Source organism: Anomalospiza imberbis, chromosome 21, assembly GCF_031753505.1.
Source record: "Anomalospiza imberbis isolate Cuckoo-Finch-1a 21T00152 chromosome 21, ASM3175350v1, whole genome shotgun sequence".
Classification (NCBI taxonomy): Eukaryota; Metazoa; Chordata; class Aves; order Passeriformes; family Viduidae; genus Anomalospiza; species Anomalospiza imberbis.
In genome coordinates, this window is record NC_089701.1 from 6,438,344 (window position 1) to 6,461,699 (window position 23,356).

Sequence of the window (23,356 nt, forward strand, 5' to 3'; positions counted from 1 at the left end):
TCCATGTTTTGTGGCATGTTTAGCTGTTTAGCAGGGCTTTGCTTATTTTGTTAATAAAACACCGATTGAAAACAGATTAAGGCTTTTTCCCCCACTTCTCACCAAGCAGGTGAGATACTGAAAGAGAAACACTGTGCCACCAGGACTGTTCTTTTCATGAACAAAAATAACCATGTCCACACTCCACTGTGGTGCATGCTGAGACCTTATCCTGGTGCAGATGCCAGGGGGGACAGTCCCTCCCTGTGTGTCCCCATGCCTTTGGGGCTGGCTCAGGGTCGCTCAAGTGCAGCACTGCTGAAGTTCATTGTCACAGCACCTTGATGCTGAAGGTGAAGAGAGCAGGTGTTGTTGTGCAGTGTTTGTTGGTTTTCTGCCATCTTGGGATTCTTCTGTGCTACAGAAATGCTCAGCTCCCTGTTCAAGGCAGCTTGAGGCCCCCTGAACACAAAGGTGACTGCCTGGTGCTGGAAAATACAAAGTAGGCTGGAGGGCCAGTGACTATTCCTGCTGACTTCAGTGAGCTCTGAATTTCAGTCTTGATACAGCCTCTGGTGTGCGGTGGCTTTTCATGCCCTGTTGCATAAATTTACCTGTAAATTGGTGTAAATCCTCTGTTCATATTTTTATACTTTTACATACTTTATAAACTTTTATATTTTAAACCATTTTATTTGGCACCAAAGGAATAATGAGAAGAATGCCACCATGTACCAGCATCTGCAGGATGAGTCTCCTGTGCCATCTGCTCTTCACAGCTCGTCTGACTTTGATTTGTCAGAGAAGTCTCCTCTTGGCTCACCTGAGCACAGGCATGACCTGGAAGGCCAGCACAGCACGCTGCCACTTCTGCCAAGCAAGTTTCCTCCAGGTAATGTTTTTCCCATGGAAGATTTGCTGGATAGTGGGAAAAGCTGATAAATAACACACAAGGGAACTAATTAAGAAATAATGAAGAATCTTTGTCTGCCTCAGCTTTCCAGTTCCTTGCATAATCATTGCAGTTTCAGTGATGAGGCACACAGAGATGGCAACCATCTGAATTAGCCTTTTTGAGGCAGTATAAAGTGTGTTAGTTTGTGTCCTTGTTTTAAGCTACCAGCTTTTACATTGCTCCAGACACTCTTGAAATAGACAAGTTATAAGGTGAAAATAGACAATTGTCAAGAGATTATTATGTGGAAAAGGAGAGATTTTCCATTTTTATGGAAGCCAGTGTTGTGTTTCCTTGAGAATTGTTAAGTGCTGCATAATTAATAAGTGGTGTCATGTTTGACCTGGATAGTTCCACTAAACACAAGTGATGCTTGCAGTACTTTATCGGCAGCAATGAAAATTTAATAGCTGAGCTGGCACATCCTGTTCGGGGAGAAATATTGCAGAGTAAACCAGGAGTGTGTGACATGGATAAACTGACACATCACACACTGACAGCTAGAACAGATCGGCTCCTGAGGAAGGATGAAACTTGCAGCCAGTGGAAGAAAAATTGTAGAATAGCAAAGCAAGAAGGAAAAGGTACAGTAATGAAACTTGATACAACAGATTTCTTTACTGTGGAGTGCATTGTGTAAGTCAAAGTCAAATTTCTCTCTCAGTTACTCTGGGAGCTTCCTATTGTTGTAAGGAAAAAGGTGTGCTGGTGGTGTGTCGAGCCAGAATGTGGAGCTGCATTGCAGACCTTTGGATTCTTTCCTCAGTACAGGGAATGTTTAAGTAGATAAAATTGTTATCTATTCCAGTTTTGTAGGGAGAAGAAATCTGAAGAGCCTTAAAACTCTGGACCATTGTTTAAGTTAGAATGTAGAGTAGGAGTTGTCACTGAATGCATGGTTTGAGCACTGTATAGGAAGAATGTTGTGGAGTCAGATATTCAATATCTGCCATTTTTAACAGCTCTGTGTCATCTTTTAGGATTAACACCCATTAGATTTGACAAGAGTACATAGTGTAAAAGAATACAATCATCTGCTCTAAATAAGAAGTGGTCTCTTGCTTTATTTAGAGTTATTAATGGAGCATCTGCAAGAAATTAGAATCCTGAGACAGCGTTTAGAATACTCCATAAAAACTAATGAGAGACTGAGGAAGCAGCTTGAGAGACAAGTAACAGACAAGGAACTAGATCAAGGTAAGAATTCATTTAATGAGAAACTGAATCCACCTTTCCTGCTGAGAGCCTGAGGGCTCAAATGCCAATGGATAGGTTTGGAGCCACTGTTCTCTGTTGCTGGTGTTCAGCATCTCTGAAAGCCAAGTTCTGAGGTGGATTTAAAACTTTTCACAAGAAGCCAGCTTTCACAAAGATGCTTTTGGAACACCTTTTGAAGCACCCCATCCTGTATTTTTCTACACTTTGCTTCTCTCTCCTTCTCACCTTTTCCCCCATAGGAAAATTGATTAATATGCAATATTACTCAGACTGGAAGCAGGTAATAAATACAGACATACTTTCCTTTTCCTCAGTTCCACTGGTATTGACATTAGATTCATTATGTTTTACATCATCCCCATGATCCATTTCTGTTGTTGTTTAAATGGAGGCAACCTGCACATGGCAGTTTGCTTTCAGGGATAATTTACAGTGATGGAAAGGTGGCTAAAAAGCATCCATTTCATTCGTGAAGTATTTACACTGCTGGAAAGGCATTCTGTGCTTGTGAAATAACCACACTGAAACACTTCCAACTCTTTTACAGCTTCATAAAGATTCTGGCAAGGGCATCCATTAATGCAGTGAAAGTATATTTTCTTTATAAACTGTCTTATGCCTTCCATCTGTCTTCTTGTTGCCTTAGCACATCTACCAATGAGTGCAGGAGAAATTTGGAAAAGTAAAGAAAAAAAGCAGCTACCTGTTAGAGCAGCTGCTTTTTGTCACTGTGTTCTTTCAGTTCTTGTTTCTCTCTCTATCAAAGATCTCTTTCATGCTATCAGATATGCACATGTTCTCTTGCTAGTGATGCTCCTTTTTCCTGATAGATGAGCTTTCTTTGACTTTAGGTGGAAAAAGAAATCCTGAAGTGAAGCTGAGAGGATTCCCAAGGGCATGTGGGAATGGCCTTAAGCTGAAGGAGGGCAGGTCATGATGGGATATCAGGAAGGAATTGTTCCCTGTGAGGATGGGGAGGCCCTGGCACAGGGTGCTCCGAGCAGCTGTGGCTGCCCCTGGATCCCTGGAAGCGCCCAAGGCCGGATTGGACAGGGCTTGGAGCAGCCTGGGACAGTGGAAGGTGTCCCTGCCATGGCAGGGGATTGGAACTAATTGAACCTTAAGGTCCCTTCCAACCCAAACCATTCTGTGACTTGCATTCAACATTTTTGCTTTTAACTGAATGTCCTTAGTTTGTTTTCCTTTAAAACACAAGGCCAAGTTGTAACATACTTAATTGTTTATGGCAACCTGCTAAACTCATGATATTGAATTGTTTGTTCAACAGAAGTTATTGCACAGATTTATTCGTGTCTGATAAATATTGTATGGATGTATATACACATATCTGCCTACTGTTCTTGCCATGTTATTTTTAATATTTAGATTCTTTAAGTATTTAAATGCCTCTGGGCTTCCAGTATCCTATAAATTACTCAAATGCTGGTAATGATTGCATCATTCCTGTAGAGCTGAGGCTTGCAGTGCAAGTAGAACTAAAATAATTGCTTCAATAATATCAAATGTTAGGCTTCAAAATAAAATCAAAGATTTAATTTTGAGTGTTCTAGGTTTCAAATGTTCTTAACAGCAGTTAACATTAAAAGGGGTTTTGTTTGCTTTTTTTAACCCACAAGTAGCTGAGGTTTCTACTCAGACTTCTTTTCAGCTTTTGAATGCCTATTTTTTGCTTTCCCTGGGAGTGAATATCTCCTTCCCCATTGCTGTGATTTTCAATAGTGCCTTTCTTTCAGTCGGTGTTTCCTTTGAAACCTTCAAGGTATGCTTCCTTAGCACTCACTTTTTCAGCACAAAACAGAACGAAAACTCAAGTGTATTGCAATTGTGGGCCCTGATGCTCCACTTTCCTCTGGTTAGATGGACCTTTGCCTCTGTGGAGAGAGTAATTGATGTCAGCAGGGCTCTGCACAGAAGTAGCAAGTCTCAATAGTGGGTCAAATTGTGGGATTGTGGCCCTATTACCACTGGCTCTACATTATCCCTTATTATGTAAGATAACCAATAGTTATATTCTAAAGCCTTTCAGTAGAACTGCAATAGCATAACTTTTCAAATAGGATAAAGCTGGGTGATGGGCAATAAATTAAATTAGAATCAAGATGAGACCATCAAGCCTTGCCACTTCAACTTGGATTGCTTTGTTACAGTCTGAAAGGAGAAAGCCTTTTGAGTTCACATAGCTGCCTCAACTCTTTAACATATAGATAGTAAAATGCCATTAGTGCCAGGCTTCCAGAGCCTTTGAGCCTTTGAGCAGTGACAAGAGGTTCATATCATGGCACACTACATCCCAGTTAGGTAGTGGGTAAAAGCTTCAATTGGGATTACAATAAAATGAGATTACTCAGAGGAAGTGCAGCACATCAAATTGAATTGAACTGCCAGAGCTGAAAGGCATCCTCCTCATATATTCAGCTAATTTTTTTGCCAGCTGGTTATTTCTCTATTAACCAAATAGTTGACACTCATGTACTTATCTCAGGCTTTAAAGTGTGGGAGTTACAGGGATAACCAATCAGCTGAAAAATGCTTTTGATTCCGGTGGGCCCTGAAGTGTTTTACTGACCATGAGAGGGATACAAAGGGTTACAATAACAATGACTTGACTTGCATTTCAGAGGCAGCACCCTGAGAGTGGGATGTGGCACTTTGCAGACTGTGCTGCACCAGTGCACATCACTGGGAATGGCTAGCAGCAGTGCAGTGCACTGAGGATTGCCTGGGCTGGGCTTTAACTGGCTGGATGCAGGATTTAACACTTAGCTTCACTTGCCTAGTGCAGTAAGATCCTCAGAGCAGGATTCATCACCCTTGTGTTTGTCAAAGTCAGACATTTAATTGGTGCTGGTTACCCAGAGCTTCTCGTGGAGGCACTGGAGGGAAATCCAGCCCTTGGAGGACAGGGGATCTCATCCTCAGAGGTGTGAGGAGAGGAGACACAGGCTGAGCTGAGCTCTGGAGGGGCCTGTTCCTCCCCATGGCTGCTGATGGGTGACCAAGACTGGCTTCTTTATCTAAATGTTAGAAACACAGATTTAAGAGGGATAAATCCTCATCCCTGTGATCATAAATGGGCTCTGAGTTTGTAATCTGAGGCCAAGGCAGTGACTCCAGCTTTATGCTCTTGTCTGTGTGGTAAGAGATCTCCCACCAGACTATTTACAAGCCTCCCTGCATTAACCCCTGTGGATTAGCTGGTAGAATCCCATTGTTCTCTCACTAAATACAGTGGAGAATGAGCAGAGCAAGACTAAAATACATGGTAAACCCTCCTACAGTTTTCAAATCATAGCAATGTCACAAAATACTCCTGAATTTTGTCCTGTTGGGATTTTAGCTGATAGGTGAAGATTGCCAGGGATAATTCTGCAATTTTAGTAATGGTTGCTCAGCAATGAGAGGCACTTGTGCTGCACAGGGCTTTGGATTACTTGGCATTAACCTTAGCTGCCTTTTAGCCTGTAGTGATAACCTTCAAAATATATAGGGGGAAAATAGCTTTTATAGCATGTTTTTCTGCAATTTTTAAAATTGTTCTTGTCTGGAAAGTTTAATCTTTAATGACCTAGAGATGACTCATAAATCATCTTTTATGTATATATTTATAGGTTCTGCAAACATTTTTATCCATGGCTCAGAGCAACATAATTCCCTGACTTCTGAAATACATTTCCTGAGGAAGCAAAATCAAGTTCTGAATGCAATGCTAGCAAAAGGATCTAGAGGTAAAAATGTAAACTGTTCTTTACAGGAGTAGCTGCAACTCATCTCAGATCAGAACACAATAAAATATTCACAGTCCACTCATTAAACTGACTTAACCTTTCTTTGCACCCCTGAAATTCCATGCTCAACTATAAGCATTCAAGCTGGGATTAGCAATAATGGAGTAGCAGCTGGATAGTCTCTGAAAAATCTGATTTATTTAAAAATCATAGCCTTAGTGCATTGTGGACATTGCAGATACCTTGTGTTTCTTCTTGTTTCAGATAAACAAAAGGAAAATGAAAAGTTAAGAGAATCTCTTTCTAAGAAGAATGCAATCATTGAGCATCTTCATGAGGACCATGAATGCATGAAGAAAGAAAACGAAAAGTTGCAAAAACAAATTTGCCAAAAGGAAGATGAAATCAGATACCTGACGTGTCAGATTTACAGCAGTCGCAATGAACTGAACAGGTATTGATTCTGTCCACGTTTAAACATTCATTCAGAGAAGAAGTTGTCAGTGTGACAGGCAAGTGTTTAGCCACAGCCATTAACATTAATGAGGGGCATGGATATATTCAAAAGGCAAGGGAAGAATTATGGAGGGAAAGAGGAATGGATTTTAGATTTTGAAAAAAAAAAATCAGAATTTAACTCAGCTGTTTATTGGGACTTAACAGGTTACAAACAGAAATTAATGTAAAGCAGCATCAGATCTCTGAGCATGAGAAGCTGCTGCAGTCGCTGCGGACTGAGATCAAGGTTTATGAGAAGCTGGAAGAAGCAAGAAGGAAGGGGACAGGTATAAATGCACAGTTGTCTCTGTGCCCCTTGCACCTCTTCCCTCTGAACATGCTCTTGTTAAAGGCCAGGAGGGCTGGGTCACTGTTCCTTTGCTTCTGCTTGTGTCTGCTCTGCAAAGAGAGCTGACAACCTGCTGCTCAGATGCTTTCTCCTCGGGGTCACTGCAGGCTGAGGTGTGTTAGATGTTGACTAGACACCCCCAAGGGTCCTTTATCTTTTTAGCTAATCTAAAAAACAGAATTGAAGACTTAGTGGCTCAGGCTGGATGAGTTTCCTGGGGATCTTAGATATTTACTTGTCTTCTAAAATCCTGCTGCTACATCCTGGCAGGTCCTGCTTACCCAGGCAGCTTCTGCTTTCTCTTGGCTGAAGGTGGGGGGAGAGGCTTCTCCCTGGGGCTGGCAGAAGTGCTAGCACTGCTTTCTGAATTAGGTGTTTAATTAAATTTCATGTCCACTTTGTGCTCAGTAAAGGGGAGAGGAGGACTGTAGCTCACTATAGAGTTCTTCCTCCCCCTTGGAAGGTGCCACCACGTAGCTGTTGGTGTGCTGAGGTAAAGAGTGGGGTGCTGTTCATTGCTGAAAAGCCCTCAGCACATCCAGCAAATTTTCCACTGGAAGTTCTTAAAAGTCGATTTTTTTTCTCCTTGCTGCTCCAAGTGTTCTGCCCTGCAGCCACTGGTTTTGCTGTCTGGCTGCAGCACAAGAGCCCTGTAGGCACAAGGCTTTGAGGCAGAGCTGGCTCAGGGGCGGAAGGGATTCTCCTTGCAGAACTCCTGATGTCATTAGGGAGGGGCAGCTGAGCTTCCCAACTGTCCCCTGAACAGCTGGATTTCAGCAGGAAAGAATGCATGGAGTTGTTTGTGTACTGATCTCTTTCTGTGACAAGGCAAAAAGCCCTTGCTTTTCTCAGGTTCAGATTTGTTCCTCTGGTTGCCAGGTGATCACTGTTTTCTTTTTCCTCCAGTGTATAAAATTAAACTCCCAGCTCTACTCCGTCCCTCCTCCACACTCTGATGTTCCCCATACCTTTTCCTTTCCCCAGACTGTGCATTACTGTACTTCACATTTTATAAATCCTCTTCATTCTCCTTTTATCTAATTTTTCAGCTTTTGGCATGAGACACGGGAGCTTTTATGGACAAAGTAAAAAAAAATTCAGCCCTTTAAATCTTTCAAGGGTAGAAGCAATTAAGACATGCTTTTTTTTGTCAAACCATTATCTTAATGCTGTTTGTAGTTAATTCTTAATATTGAGGATAGCACTGGCTATAACTTACTTGCTGAGTGTTTTGGTGGGTAATGCTATTTTAATTATTAGAGATGTTTGAGTGTTTCTTTTGAAATTGTCTCAGATCCCAGATGTGATGCCTCAGAAGAATTCCAGAAAGATCAGAAAAATCCACTCGATTTACACGAACTGCTGGCTGAAATCCAGAGCCTGAGAGTGCAGCTGGAGAGGAGCATAGACACCAACAAGTCTTTGCATGAAAAATTAGAAGAGCAGCTTTCCAAAGGGAAGAGAGAGGAAGTGGGCCCAGTGTCAGCAGTTAATATCAAGTGTCTGTTGAAGCCAGGCTCTCAGCCCTGTGCAGGACTGGATGGTACTGTGCTCTGTGTGCTTTGGCTACTGCAGAACCTGTGCCTCTTACAGCCTTAAACAACAGCAGCTCTCCTCAAATCCCTCTGCTCTTAGAGCAGAGTGTGAAGTGCACACTGCACTGTCCTAGAGCAGCTGGTGCTTCCTTTGCTTCTCCAAGCAAAGCATTTGCAGAGTCTCTGGGATGGGAGGATGCCTGCAGTAAATTGCCATAAATTTTGCTTACCTGGGGGGTTCTTTTTTCACTGCTGAGCTCTATAGTGTTTGCTAAGGGTGAGTGTGTATTACTCAAGAATGATCAATAAGTGCACTAAATGAGCTCTGGATAAATCAGTTGTCCCTTCTTTGCCCTTGAGGAGTATTTTACCTGTACTTCAATCACTGTTAAGTGATGCTGTTTTAGCAAATAAAGGGAAGTGTAATGTTTACAGCCAGGGTTAGGTTATTGTTCCAGTATTGATGTACATGGGATACAGAGGGCACGAGAATCTTCCTCCTTAAAGTGCTCTGCACAGTAACAGCTTTCCATACATCCAGATAAAGCCACATGGACCACAGAGCTTCCTTGGAATGTCAGCAGCTGAGTTTTTTAGATGTGCTTTTCTCATAGGTGCTTAGGGAATGTGGAAGTCCTGAAGGAGGAATGTAGAGACAATCTTTAGTCTGGTACAGCTGAGAAAAGTGTCCTGCTTCTTGTGGAGTTAATGGGAAGCTTTTATTTGTTAATAAAATATGTTCATCGGGATGTATTTTAGATTTTTTAAACTATGGTTTGATTTTGGGAGATACCTAGAATTTGGATAGGTGCTCAGGTATAAAAGTGGGTAAACACTGGAAGATCCATGGCATGACACTAGAAAAATCAGCTGGCTTTCCCTGCTTCCAGAGGCCAAGTGTAGCATCAGCAATAAAAGAACTGAAGAGCTGGGAGGGGTTTTTTAAATCTAATAATACAGCTTTCCTTCTCCCTTTTTATATGTAGAAAATCTCTGCAACTGCCCAGCTGCCAGGAAGAACACTGGTGAGCTGCAGAAGCAGCAGGACGGGTGCTGCATTTCAGCAGAGAAACCAGGTACACCCAGCCCTGTTTAACAGCAGCCAAGCGCAAATTAATTTTTCTTTTTGGTGTTTTTTTTTTTTTTTTAAATGGGGATAAAAAACGACCTGATTTTTCTGTCCCAGGCACTGAGGCAGCCCCTAAGGGTGACGTGGACAGTGCCTCCCTGTGCAGCAGCACCTCGGGCTCCAGCAGGACGTGCACCCCACGCCTGGTGCCCGGCCATCGGATGTGGGCGGACAGGAACGGCCGGCACGTCCTGGGCCTCATCGAGGACTACGATGCCCTGAGGAAGCAGATCTCAGAGGGGCAGCAGGTGCTGGCAGACATGGAGATTGCTCTCAGAGAGGTCACTGGCGCCAAGCTGCAGGAGCCTGGGGTAAAGGTGAGCACTGAAATCCTCCAAAGGAGGGTGGATTTTACCCAGAGGCGCGGAATGGTGAGAAGGGAAGAACTGACTGAAGAACTGAGGGTGCCTCAAGCTTGGCACAGTCATCGTCTAGATGGACTCGGTGTGATTCTGAGGTAGTTAATTCTAGGCCTTTGAGCAATCTCTCTTTCATTTTTGGTTTTAAATGAGGTAAAACTGCTTGGTTTTGCTATGGAAATTGGTGTTTGTAGTGCTGGAAATGATGAAAAAGCCAAACAAAAGCAGCAACAGAAAACCCCAGGTAAAAATCTAAAATGCTGTAGAGAGGGTTTAAACAAGGGGCATGTAAAAGTAACCCAAGAATAAAAATAATTAGGATTTTCATGTAACAAAGGATTGAGATAAACCCAGGAAATACGAGACAATTAAAATAAGTGTGATACAGAGCTGATAAAGTTCTCCCCTTAGTTGAATTCAGCCTTTTAGTAACACCAGGTTATAACTGTACATTAAAGATTGATGTGTGCTGATGAGGCTTGTTTCATATTACATTCATATTTCAGGGAAGATTTTTTGTATTTTTCTACTTCCTGGTTATCAGTTGAACATTTAACAATATCATAAGGTAGTCCAAAAACTTGATTATTTCATTAATGATCAAATACTGTTGTCTTTGACTCAGTGTATCATTCTTCCTTCATTCTCTAGCACTCGTGGTGCTCTTGCTGCACTCTTAAGGATACTTCACCAATAAAATGTTTATTTTATCTTGAATAACATCAGTCCTTTTTGTCTAGAATAGGAGAACTAGTTAGTGTTTACTTCTGCTAATTTTGTCTTACATAATATTAATTTTTGGACACAGTTAATGATGGCATATTTGGGGTGGTTTGAAAAGACACATTTGCCTGCAAGCTTCAATTAAAGGGAAAGGAACAATCTGTGCACATCTGTGGCATCTAATAAGGAACTAAGAAACTTAAACCCCAGCAGGAAGGGCTTGGATCAGGCATGGAAGACAGCAGCCAGTGGTAAAAATAATGAACCACTGGCATGGAGGGTGCTCAGAGACACTGACTGCAGGCAATTTTGAGGATAGATTATACCAATGTTTAAAAAAATTCATGTAATGCTTTCCTGCCTTGGAGAGGGAAGGGAAACTAAGTGTCTAATGAAGGTCCTTTTCACCCCTATGATTTTATGATAATATAAATGCTGTAAAAACCATGCTTACTGCTCTTCAGAAAACAGAAGGTCTTAACTGCGGGGATAAATTCGTGCTACTTATTTTTGCAGTTATAATTAGTGAAGCTGTTGAAGGTGCAGTCTGCAACAATTCTGAAATTCTTTTTGTGGTATCACATGTGTGCTCACGCAGTCAAATGATGCCTGAATGACACTTAAGACTCTCTGAAGTATCATATATTTCCCAATGACCTAGTTAACATACTGATAATGACTGAAAAAGTAATCTCTCTAAGTTTTAAACTTGTTTTGTTGGTGTAAAGATAAAAGCAGTAAGTTCCACAAATTGCAGTTTCTTATCAAGCTTTACATCACTGAAGTTTCAGACTACTTAGCAAATGGGATATTTGATGTGACAGGAGGATTCTGGTTTGATAACAATGATAAATAAATATTCAGATTGTATCCTGTATTGGGCAGGAACTGCAAATGCTTTTTTTTCATTACCCTCCCCCCTTCTGTAGCACCATTGCTTTGGTAGTTCATTTGCTCCCCTCACATTCTTTCCCTCCTTTATTTCACATTTATGCAATTTCCTCCATTTGGTTTCTCATCTGTCAGCAGAGGAAAACATTTTATGTGTACCCTGATAGTGATTTTAGCATTAAATGGAACAGTTTAAAGGGTCTGCTAAGGAAGAAACATCTATATTGCTTAAACTGATGTCTGTAATCATTGACTTTCAAATAACATGATAAATGCAAATGAAGAAAGAAGAGAGTTGCCAAGTGTTACCATGTGGCATAGCAAATCTAGTAAATATAATCTATTGTTAATCATGGTTATTGATTAGGATAAATCCCCTCCCTCACTGAAATTCTCAGATAATACATAATTCAGCAGCCTTTGTTAACTAACAGATTAGTTTTTATGGCACACAATGGCTGTGTACATTATCTTAAATATGAAATCACACCAGCTGGATTAAACCCATTAATTAAGATTACATTTTCATAATGGTTTAAGTATAAAAGATAAAATGTCTCTAATCCTGTGATACAGGTACCAGAGCAGGCATCCCTGCATGGCTTTTCCACAAACACTCACACAGTACAGCAGATTTTGGAAGAGGCTGCACGTTCCCTGAAGCTCCTCTGGAGAGTTTCTCTTCCCCTGAAAGCTGCTCATGGTACTGCTCAGGGCATTCAGGTACTGCTGGGCTTCATCTTTGGTTGGGGGTTTGGGGTGGTTTTTTGGACTTTGGGAATGTCTCCAGGAAGATGCAGCAGTTACAGATGTGTATTTGGGAGAATCTTTGGAGAATCATGCCCCCAGTCTCCAGACACATGGATTTAATGTAGGGCTGAGTTTGTCCTGTTGGTGTTGGATGGCCAGGTGTTCATTTACAACATACTTTGAAATAAAAATGGAATATCTAATCCTGTTACATGAGATTCAGGAAATCCAGGGAGGTGGCAAATGCTCCACCTCAACAAGAAAAGGTTTGGGCTCCCTGTTACTTGAACCAAATTCAATTTGATTCTGTGTGTATTGGTAAGAAGAGAAACATCAGCAACTTTGATGTAATCTCAGCTACATTTCCTTTTATGTTCTTGATGCCAAAGTGGTAAAAGAAGAAGCTTTTGTAAAAGTGTGACAAAACCCCAAGACATGTTTTATAACACTTTAACTAAAAAGGATTGCACTATGCAAATGCATAAAAGTAAACGAAATGAGGAATGAAATATCTCTGCTGTCAGAATACCACCACTCAGCATTGAAACTGTTTCAAACCCTGGCTTTAAAATAAATCTGAAGTGATTTCACTGAGGTTTTTGTATGTGTTTATTAAGGGAAGCAGGATATTTCTGAAAAAACCCCTCCAACTTTGGGAAAACAAACATTTCTGTATCATTTCATAACATTTTTGGTGATACTTTTTAGCATCCTTAAATATATGAAATCACAAGAGCAGTGGGAGTGAAGTTTGCTGTCTGATACATTCACTGATGTTTCAGCTCCAGATTTGGGATGCCTTGGCAAGAGTGTGTACTTCCATTTTTATCCTCATGTGTGTAATCCGTGCAGACAGCTCCATGCTGGCCTGGATTGCAGGGATTGAACATCTCTCACCCACACAGGGCTTTCAGGATGTGGGGGACGATAAATCTCCTGCTTTCCTGTCACTGATCTGAACCTTGATTGGATCAGTCACTTCTGCAAGGCTGATCTTAATGTGTGTGGGGGTCTGAATTCACAGGATGCTCCTAATTAGAGCCTAATAGAATTTTTTTCTTGACTTTCTAATCTAACACCCCCTGATCTTAAGGATATCAGATTGCTCCTGACGTCTTAAATGCAGAATATGAAAGAATCTCTCTTTCTCTTGAAGTTTGGGTTCTAAAGTACTCTGAGTATTCGGTGTCTTCTCTGCAGCCCCACAGGAGCTGGGAGTAATCGGTTCTTCTACAGAGATAAATAGTGGGGGCAAATTCCAGAAGTTTTATTACTTAACAAGTGGTACAACAAGAAAAAAAAGTCCAAGCTTAAATCTGCACAAGGACCCAAATCAGTGACACTGGCAGATGTGCCAGGGCTTCTCACAGTCCTGACCAGACTTGTTTTACAAGTCACTGACCAGAACTTCGTTGGGGTTGGTGGTGAAAACTGAACCTTAATAATGATGCTGTCAAATAATTTTGCAATTAAACTGTCCCAGTGCCTTTTAGCCCTGTGATAGAGGCATCAGCCATTAACAGAACACAAGGAGGAGGCTGGGATTCTGAACTTGGCAGCCAGGGCACTGATCCCTTGGCACTGGCTTTCCTTATCTTTTCTACCTTAGAACAAAAACAGGCACCAGTCTAATAGACTTCCCTCAGTATAAGAGAAAAAATACTTGCTCTAAATTCCAGCTAAGAATTGTAGTTGTATCACAGAATCTCATGTCATGGGGGATGTGAGGGAGGAAGGACAGGATTCAGTGGTGGTCCTTCCCTCCTTTGAGTTATTGGTACTCCAAGGAAGCTTGAGGGTACTTGTCCAAAAGTACTGAGCAATTCCCAATGTAGGAAGTATTTTTAGCCAGTAGTTTAATATCTGACTTTCTTCTCTCAATTTAGGATGAAGGAATGAAAGCAGAAATATTTAGGTTACGTAAGAAACTGTCTGAGCAAGAGAAGAAGTTGCACAGCACAGTGAAACGCCTGCACTCCACAAACCAGCTGAAGGAAAACATGGAGAAAGTCATCATTGACCAGTGTGAGTGTGTGCTTTAATCACGATTCTGATTCTATTTCTGTAGGCTGTGGCTACCTTTAAAATTGGTGTTCCCTCGTGTGCCCCAGCTGTGACAAACAGGCTGTGCTGAGCTGATGGAGCCTCACTCCAGTACAAAAGACTGTAGAGAATATCATGGGAAGCTGTTCATGGTTTTACACAAACCACTGATAATGTATCAATCCATGCAGCTGCCACTAATTCCTACTTGGGTTATTCCATTTTGCATCCTCCTGTTTCTATTTTACAACAGCTCTGGACAGAGGCAAAGTTTCTGTTTGCTGTAAACATTCTCAGCCAAAGTTTTTGACATTGTCAAAATTGTGATTTTGCCTCAGTCTTAATAGATGAGGAATAAGGCTTTTTCATTTTCGGAGGTACTGCCCTGCAAGGAGCTCTGTCAGTGCTCTGCCCCAGACTGAGAAGTGCAGGAGAACAAGCTCAGAATAAGGGAAACAAAAGCTTGCTATGAGTAATTTTTTTTAAGAAAAAATAGGGTGTGCTGTGGAATTACATTTTACCCTTAGTGGCCCATGACTAGAAAATTATCTGGACACATGAAAACAAGTGGGACATAGGGAGTATTGTAGCTGTGTAAAGCAGGGTGTCTGTTTGAAGAGATCCATCTCTGCTGCTTTAGACTTTAATCACTTACCAGAAGAGATCTGAATGAACTCTCCTCTACCTTCCTGCTACGGCAGGATGTGTGTTGTGGGAGGAGAAGTTCATTTTCTTCCGTAAAAAAAATAAAATTAAAAAAAATCCATTCTTGCCTCCTCTGAAGTGGTGGGTCTGAATGGCTCATTAGTCCTTGCTGGAGTGGCACTTGTGTTATCAGTAATTAATCTAGACTGGAAATTTTCCACACCATACAAAGTTATAGGAATATCTGTAGTGTTATATGTTACTCAAGTCAGTTAAATGGAATGCAGAGTGATAAATGTTATTTTCCTCCATAGCCTATAATTTTTATATCAAAGACCCATATATCTTCTGCCTGCAGATTTTTGTTGTTTCAAGCACTTATGGGCTGGTGTTTGGTCACTTCTTTCAAAATTGCTATATTATATGTGTACAAATTACTTCTGTTAAATCATAAATAATGTTTTGTTCAGGTTGTAGAGCCAAATAGCTCAGTTTGGGGTCATCATGTAAAAATCAAAGCAATTCTATTATGTCTTTCCAAATAATATCCCTGGGATAGATTGACTGGTCTGGTTTGTCCAGTTCCAATGTCATCTCAGACACACTGGGTCATTTCAGAGCTGGGCTGGGTATAAATCAATAGATTTTACCCTTATAGCTAAAATGTTATCCCTGAACCACCTCACCCACCCACACTTTCCTAAAGCAAACAGTGCCCATTGCCCTAAATTTGCTCACTTTTTCTTCAGGGCATTCAGCCTCCTCTGAGCAAGGTGCTGAGAAACTGAAACCTGCATTTTCTGAAATCTCTGTAAAGCAAATCTCTGCTTGGAGAGCAGCAGCTGTGCCAGCAGTGACACAGCTTCCAAATTCTCATCATTGGCTGAATTTAAGAGTTTTGATTTAGAAAAATCTAGTTTGCCAGGTGAAATGAGTTTACTAGTAGAGCTCTTTGGAGCAGTGAGCACTCTGCCACACAAAAAAACCTGGATGTGATTTTCTCCAAGTTTCACTGATTATGGGAATTATGGATGTCGAGTTGCCTTTGTCTTTAAAGAGCAATTTCAGAAATGTTTGTAATTTGCATCTGTACACAAATTCCTGGCCAAGCCTACATCAAAACTGGTGAACCACCTGAAGCTGCTGGATTTTATTAGGTTGCTTCCCTCAGTTTTGAGATTTCTTCCCTTCTCCTTTTGCTAGCGAGAGGGGAAAAGCACTGCAGTGGGTGACCTTGCCTGCCTTCATTCTGCACACATCCTGTTACCTGCCTGCTCCAGTGAGGATATTCAGGTTCCCTCTCTTATGTAGCTGAACATTCCTAAATATATTTAGAGGCAGAGACTGGAACATTCTTGTGGCTCAGAGTCTTCTGTGTGATCTCTCTGGCGAGAGAGCTCATTGCTTATAAACCTCATCTGAACCTCTGAGCATGGAACAATGCAGTGCCAAATTGCAGTAATCTGCCAGGGGTGTAATTATCTCGTGACAGCTCTACCCTTGGAGTTGTTGGCTTCTTATTGTTATAATGAAAAATCTTTATTATGGCTAAATTGTTTATTTTTGAGACCGGAATATCAAATTGGTGATTGTGAGTGGTGCATTTCAGCAGTTACAGAACTGACACAGATTAGAGACTCACATATTTAACCTGACATTTCTAAATACCACTTGTGTTTGGAAACACCCCCTCCTCAATTCAGAGGTCTCCTGCTGGCCCCACAGAGACAGACTGGGCTGGATGAATGGAGAAAACTGGAACCCTTCAGGGCAGGCCACTGGTTTTTGACTTCCCCATGGCACAGAGAGGTTGCTTTGTCCTTGAACTGACTGCTTTTGCCATCTGTCCTCTTCTCCCCTTCCTAACTGCCCTCCCCAGCCCAAACAGGATACTTAAAGGATCAAACTGGAGTTAAACCATGTACCATCTCCCCTTAAAAGGAACAGAAAATCTTCTGTGTGACTTGGATGGAGGGATGAGCGTGGCAGGGGCTGTGCAGATCTGGGTGGTACATGCAGTGCTGGGCTTTGCCTCTTTCACGTGGCAGAAAAAGTTCAAAACCACTTCCAGGATGCTTGGGTTTGAAAAGCAGATTGTGGAACAGGAATGACATTGCAGGGGTGGCACTGCTCTGGAGCTGCAGTCCTCAGGAAATCCTCCTGCTCAGACATGATTTCATGTTTGCTCATAAGACAAATACGGGGAATTTAGAAAGACTTGCACTATTCTTTTTAATCTCCTCTTTCTTTCCAGTGGTTTTAACACATGATGTCTTGAAGAAGGCTAGAGGAAACCTGGAAGTAAGTAAAATCTTTGCTTGCATTGAATTCCTTGGTCTCTGCTAGTCAGAAATACACAGTGCTGTGTCAGGAGTATTTTGCAGAATTAGTCTGATTTGCTTTAGGTTTGCTACCTAATCAAGCCTGGGTGACAGCAGTTCAGTGTGATAAATAGCCTGCTGTGTTTGATGGCTGAATTAAGAGTTTTATGACTGACCACATAAACACCTAAACCCTCTCCTTCCTGATGCTTTCCCTAGATTAATATTCATGTCTGTCATCATCTTCCAGCAGTTCATTTCCAGGAGATCACAGCCTGATAACCTGCCTGCTGCACGAGACACCCTTGTTAAAAGCTGGAGCCTGTGTCAGTCACTGGTGGTGCTTTTATCTTTTAATCACACACCCAACGGGGGCAGCTTTTGGCAGCAGCTCTCTGCTGGTGCAGGGTGTTCAATCCCTGGGAGTGTTTCAGTAATCCCTGCTCAGATATCATTTCTCTTTTTCAGACTTTACTCCCTGAAGGATGCAATCCATTCCTTGACTCTGAAATCCCCACCCTTCCCCTCTCACTCTGAATAACTGTACAATTCCCAGCCCCTCCTTAGGTTTTCCTCTAACTTTTTCCATGCATCCCTTCTCCCTCATCCCCATCAGCATCAACATTTCCCTCTGCAGCTGCTGTGCTGTTCTCAGCCCTACCTGAGCTAGAAAGTGATGACATAAAACAATCTGTCTGCTTACAGAAGTCTTATCACTTTAATTTGAAGATCTGATGAACACAGGAGCTCCTCTTTGCACATCCTTGTGCTGCAGGATGGGGTAGGGACAAATTGTGGGCATTGAAGTACTGTACAATAATAATAATAATTATTGCTTTTCTAACCAGGTTCCACCAGCTGAGAATCAGAAATCACCTTCCTACACCAGCAAAAAAAGGATTCTCTGAAGGAGAAAGTTCTGCTAACAGAGACTGGTTTTGTGAGTGTTGTTTGCTTTGTGCTGCCTTAATATTTATTGATGTAAAAAATGTTTGTTCAGCTATTTTAATGGAATCAGCCTTTGACCAAAAAAAAAAAAAGGACAAAAAATGACACCTTTTGGTAAATAACTTATTTAACATTTTCTGTAATGTAAAGATGGTTTTTAATATTTATTACAGAAGTAAGGTACTGCATGTATTGAGGAAAAATCCAGATTTTTTTAAAAGTTGGCACATTTGAAATTTTATATTTGTACTTGCCATGTTGTAAAACTATTTGTTGTTGTAGTCAAACAGGTCCTGAAAAAATCAAGAATGTGATCCACCTTCCATTATTTCTCTCCTGCTAAAAGAATGTAGGTTAAAAAAAATACTCTGCCAGTTGTCATTGTTTTGTAGCAATGTGAAAAATGTTAAATATTTTAAAGCATTTTAACCATCTCTGGAAGGTTCTTCTGGAAGCTGCCTGATGTTGGGCATTGTGTTAGGTACTTAGACTGATGGTGTGTCTGAAAATGTTACTTAGAATCAGACAATTAAAATGAAAAATAATCACAAATGTGTTTGTGTTATTTTGTTTAAAACCTCAGACTTCAGGCATTACTGACCAAAGCAGCCACATCAGATCATTTATTTCCTGAGTGACACAAGGTGAACTGGGAAAATAGTTCAGTTGAACATTAACTAGACCATAATTTGAAGTGATTTTTGGTTACAAAAGCAGAGTTTGTGGTGCAAGCATGACTTTATTGAACTGATTTTGCACAGCACACGATGTTTTTTCCCCCCTCCAGCTGATGACATCCCCATTGCACAAGGAAATTTGCCCTTGGCATCCCAGCACTGGGAGATCCTAATATAGGATTGGGGTTATACTGGTCCTTGGATTTTGCCCTTTTGTAATGGGCTGCCACAAAACTCTGAGTCTGTGCTCTGAGGGTGGGGAGAGCTGGAACTTCACCCAGCCCTGAGCTGCGGCTGTTCCCTGCACATGGGGAGAAAGGACCTGAAATCCCATCCCATCCCAGCCCTGCCATGGCAGGGACAGCTTCCTCTGCCCCAGCGTGCTCCCAGCTCTGCCCAGCCTGGCCTGGGACCCTTCCACAGCTTCCAGGGCCTCCCCACCCTCACAGGGAAGAAATGTTTCCTCATATCCAGTGTAAACCTCCTGCCTCTCAGTTTAAAGCCATTCCCCTTTGTCCTGTCACTTGAGGCCCTTGTAAAAAGTCTCTGTCCCCTCTTTTCTCTTTGCTCCCCTCTGGTTCTAAAAAGGCCACGACTGGATCACCCCAGAACCTCCTTTTGTCCAGGCTGAGCAGCTCCCAGCCCTTCCTCACAGGAGATGTCCCAGATTATCTGCACTGGGGATGGTCTCTCCCATCCCCTCCTTCCCCACAGCCCCTGTGCATGGGGTTTTTTTTGGAGAAAGCCACTCTAAAACCTTGCACTTCCAGGGTGCCTCTTCCCATGCTCCCTGCTGTTTGATTGCCCAGCCCAGGCCTTCTCTGAAGTACACAAATGGATTTAGTGGGGGTCCCACAGCCTTCCTGGCTGGTTTTTTTTGATTGTATTTTTTGCTCAGTAGTAAGCCCATGACTTCTCTGTGACAGCTCCCACATCAGTAACTTTTCAGCGCCAGCTTGTGAGTTGAAACTGGCAGGGGAGTGCACTGGTAGCCAGTCTTTCACAGGCCTGCAACCACAATGACGTTCCTGTCTCTGGGCTGCAATGTCATCTGCAGGATTTATGAGTATCCCGTACTTCTGTCTTCTGATAACTGCAGGGCTGTTTGTGTCTGCTGCTCCCCTTTTGGTTTCCCCTGTATTTCATTTCCTGATGCTTCATGAGACTCTGAGAAGATTCTAACTTTTATCTCGGTGTTAAAATTCCTGTAGACAACAATCTAGAATGGCAGGGAGAAAGATGGCTCAGACTGCAAGTTCTCACTGTCTACCTGGAAGAGTAACCATGGAAGAGTAACACTACTTGGAAATGAATGCAGAACGTGAAGATATCTCCTCTGAGAGAAACCTTTGAGACTGCTTATTCCTTAATTTATGAAAGTACAGCATGGCAGAAAGGGCCCCACTTTATTTGTAGATTAAGAAAAGGGGATCTGAGACCATTTTAGAGGTGCCATGTTCTGGGAGGTGCTCTGTGCCCTGCAGAGCCCGTGTCCCTGAGTTTTCCTGGAATTAATTCCTGGTGTCTGGGAGATGCTGTGTGCCTTGCAGAGCCCATGTTATTCCTGAGTTTTTGGGAAATAATTCCTGAGTTTTTGGGAAATAATTCTGGGAGGTGCTCTGTGCATGCAGAGCCCATGTCCCTGAGTTTTCCTGGAATTAATTCCTGGTGTCACGGAGGTGCTCTGTGCCTTGCAGAGCCCATGTCCCTGAGTTTCTGGGAAATAATTCTGGGAGGTGCTCTGTGCATGCAGAGCCTGTATCCCTGAGTTTTTGGGAATTAATTCTGGGAGATGCTCTGTGCATGCAGAGCCCATGTGCCTGAGTTTTTGGGAATTAGTTCTGGGAGGTGCTCTGTGCATGCAGACCCCTTATCCCTGAGTTTTTGGGAATGAATTCTGGGAGGTACTCTGTGCATGCAGAGCCCATGTCCCTGAGTTTTTGGGAATTAATGCCTGGTATCTGGGAGGTGCTCTGTGCATGCAGACCCCTTATCCCTGAATTTTTGGGAATGAATTCTGGGAGGTGCTCTGTGCCCTGCAGAGCCCGTATCCCTGAGTTTTTGGGAATTAATTCTGGGAGGTGCTCTGTGCCCTGCAGAGCCCAGCCTGCGTCCCTGAGTTTTTGGGAATGAATTCCCGGTGTCGCATCCCGGGAGAGGCTCAGCCCGGAGCCAGCAGGTGGAGCCAGCCCCATTCCTCTGGATTCGGGAAAAAACGGGAAAAGTTAAAAATAAACCCCGCGAAGTGGGGAAAACGGGGGGAGGCAAGGGAAGAGCACGCAGTCAAACTTGTTCTTCAGTCTCTTCACACATTATTGTCCTCACAGCTCACTAAAAACGTCAAGTTAATTTTACTAAGTAGCTAAATTATAGACACTCAGATGTAATCAGAATCCGCTATACATTTCAACTTTCAACGTTAATCATCCTGCGTTTCTGAGTTATCACACCTGAAGGAAACAGCTGTACAGCTATATATAGCATTCCCCTGACTCCTGGTCTTCTTGCAGCCTTTTATTCCCCCCACACCATCTGCACTTCAAAATAAATAAATAACCAGGTTAAATGTTTCCCTTTCCTGAGATGATTTGCCATTTACTTCTTAATGGTCCCTCTCGGAGATCTTCTCCTGACCCCTTTTTTTTTTTGATAGGCTCTAATTGCTGCACCCAGTTCACACCTGGGCAGGTCTCACCACTGAGATTGGTTTAAAAAAAAAGATGCAGGATATCATTACCTCCTTAAAAACAGATGATCCTACAAGATCAAAGTATTTCATCTTGATGAGAAGTGCCTCTTAACCACACACAATTTACTGGGCTGGTTTAAAAATAATTAGAAAGAAAAATCCAGGGAAAAAAGCTCACCAGATGGTGGCTGTGGAAGACAAAGCTTACCAAGTGTTAAACTTTGTTCCCATTAAACAAAATTAAATTTTCCTTTAAAAATAATTATGCAGGAGAAAAATAAGCAGCATAAGCAAATGGAATTATAGGAGGGGCTCATTTGCTTAGTGAGTTGCTGCCTGTGCTTTCATTCTGTGGGCAAGGTGAATGGAAACATTGCTGAGAGAGTGGTTCAGGGAGGAGCACTCTGCTGGGAGAGGGGAGGCTGCTGTCACTGCCTGTGACCTTGAACCTCCTGCTCAGTCCCCAGGCTCACAGGCAGTGAACAGGCTGAGGTCTTTCTCACAGAGGATGCTGAGGGCCACTTGAGATTAAGGAGAAAAAGAAAGAGGAGGAAAAAAGTTAAAAAAAAACAAAGGGGTTTTCCCAGCTCTCCAGGCCCCCTGCAATATGTGCAGCAGCTCTGGGAAGAGGCAACATTTACTGCCCTGAGGGCAGAGCAGGGCCTGTGCCCACCACTGAACACCCACCTCTGCTAAAGGGAACAAACACAAATAATACCCAAAGCTCACAGGTCGCTGCTGTATTAAAAATAAATCAATGCAAATGCATTCAGGTGTTTTTAAAAACAAAACCACAGCAGATCTTGAGGTATTTTAATCTCCACCAAAGCTGCCCATTCATTGGGAGGCTTTGCAGGGTGCTGTCTGCTGGGGTTTGAGGGGTGGGCTGCCTGGGGCTGCTGTGGGATTGCAGGGAGATTTGGGGAGAGGGCAGAGCCCTCCCCACCCTCCATATGGAACCATGGAGCAATTTGGGTGAACTTTCCCCATTCCAGCCTGGCCCAAAGAGCCAAAGGTGCCCTCTGAACATTTTGGGTTTATTTTAAACACTCCTGAACTAACAAAAAGCAAATCCTGTCATCACTCCCAAATTAAATGACAATGTGGGAAGAGAAACATAAAAAAGGAAGTGGCAACACTCTTGCAGCTCTATTGGTACCAAATTCCCGAGGTGCAAAGAGCCCAAACCTGACCCTGGTCCCTTGTGGTCCCCTCCTTGGGGCCCAGAGGGTTCCCAGCACAGGCAGGGCAGGGACTGGGGCAGAGCAGGAACCTGCAGGGAGGTCAGGTCTGTGCTGTGGGTGACATCCAACCACTCCAGTGCCCACGAGCCCAAGCTGCTCCTGGTGTTAAACCCCAAGAGCCACACTCAGTGGCTGTGCAGGGGGATTTGCACCTCCAGCTGGGAACAGCCAAGCACAGCCATGTCACAGTGAGGATGCCACACAGCAGGGCATCCTCACCACTGTACCACCTCGGAAAAACCCTGCTTGAATAGCACAGAGCCCCTCCATACATTGCTGGCTTACCCCCCTTCCCTGCCTGCCTGGTCCCCGGCTCCTCGGAGCGGAGCTCAGCCTCGCTGGGTGGTAGCACTGGCCGGGGACTGTGTACAAATCCCGGGAAGGGACTGACGGGACTGCTGAGGAACGCGTCTCCAGCTGTTCATCTTCCAGCACCAGCCTCCTTGCATGGCTGTGACAATGGGCAGATGCCAGCAGCTCACATCCCAGGCAGCAGACAAAGAACTCAATGTTACAACTCACTTTAAAAGCTTTTTTCCCAATCACACAAAGCAAAAGCACACTGACAGTAGTTCTGTCCAACCTCTATAAGCACATGAACCTTTAGTTAAAACAATGCTCGCTTATTTCCAATACAATACCTGCTTGTGAGCCTTA

At 42.8% G+C, this 23,356-nt stretch overlaps 1 protein-coding gene across 1 annotated transcript in view; it reads left to right on the forward strand.

The window, feature by feature from the left end:
• The window catches only part of CDK5RAP2 (CDK5 regulatory subunit associated protein 2), a 70,071-nt gene extending 51,430 nt beyond the window's left edge, over positions 1-18,641 (forward strand). The window contains 13 exon segments of the mRNA XM_068211445.1: positions 687-871; positions 1,435-1,518; positions 2,006-2,131; positions 5,782-5,898; positions 6,163-6,352; positions 6,562-6,683; positions 8,040-8,288; positions 9,267-9,356; positions 9,467-9,726; positions 11,959-12,105; positions 14,019-14,157; positions 17,075-17,121; positions 17,990-18,641. Of these exon segments, the coding sequence (XP_068067546.1) occupies positions 687-871; positions 1,435-1,518; positions 2,006-2,131; positions 5,782-5,898; positions 6,163-6,352; positions 6,562-6,683; positions 8,040-8,288; positions 9,267-9,356; positions 9,467-9,726; positions 11,959-12,105; positions 14,019-14,157; positions 17,075-17,121; positions 17,990-18,049 (1,816 nt within the window). The 3' untranslated portion in view covers positions 18,050-18,641.
• Positions 18,642-23,356: the final 4,715 nt, after the last annotated feature.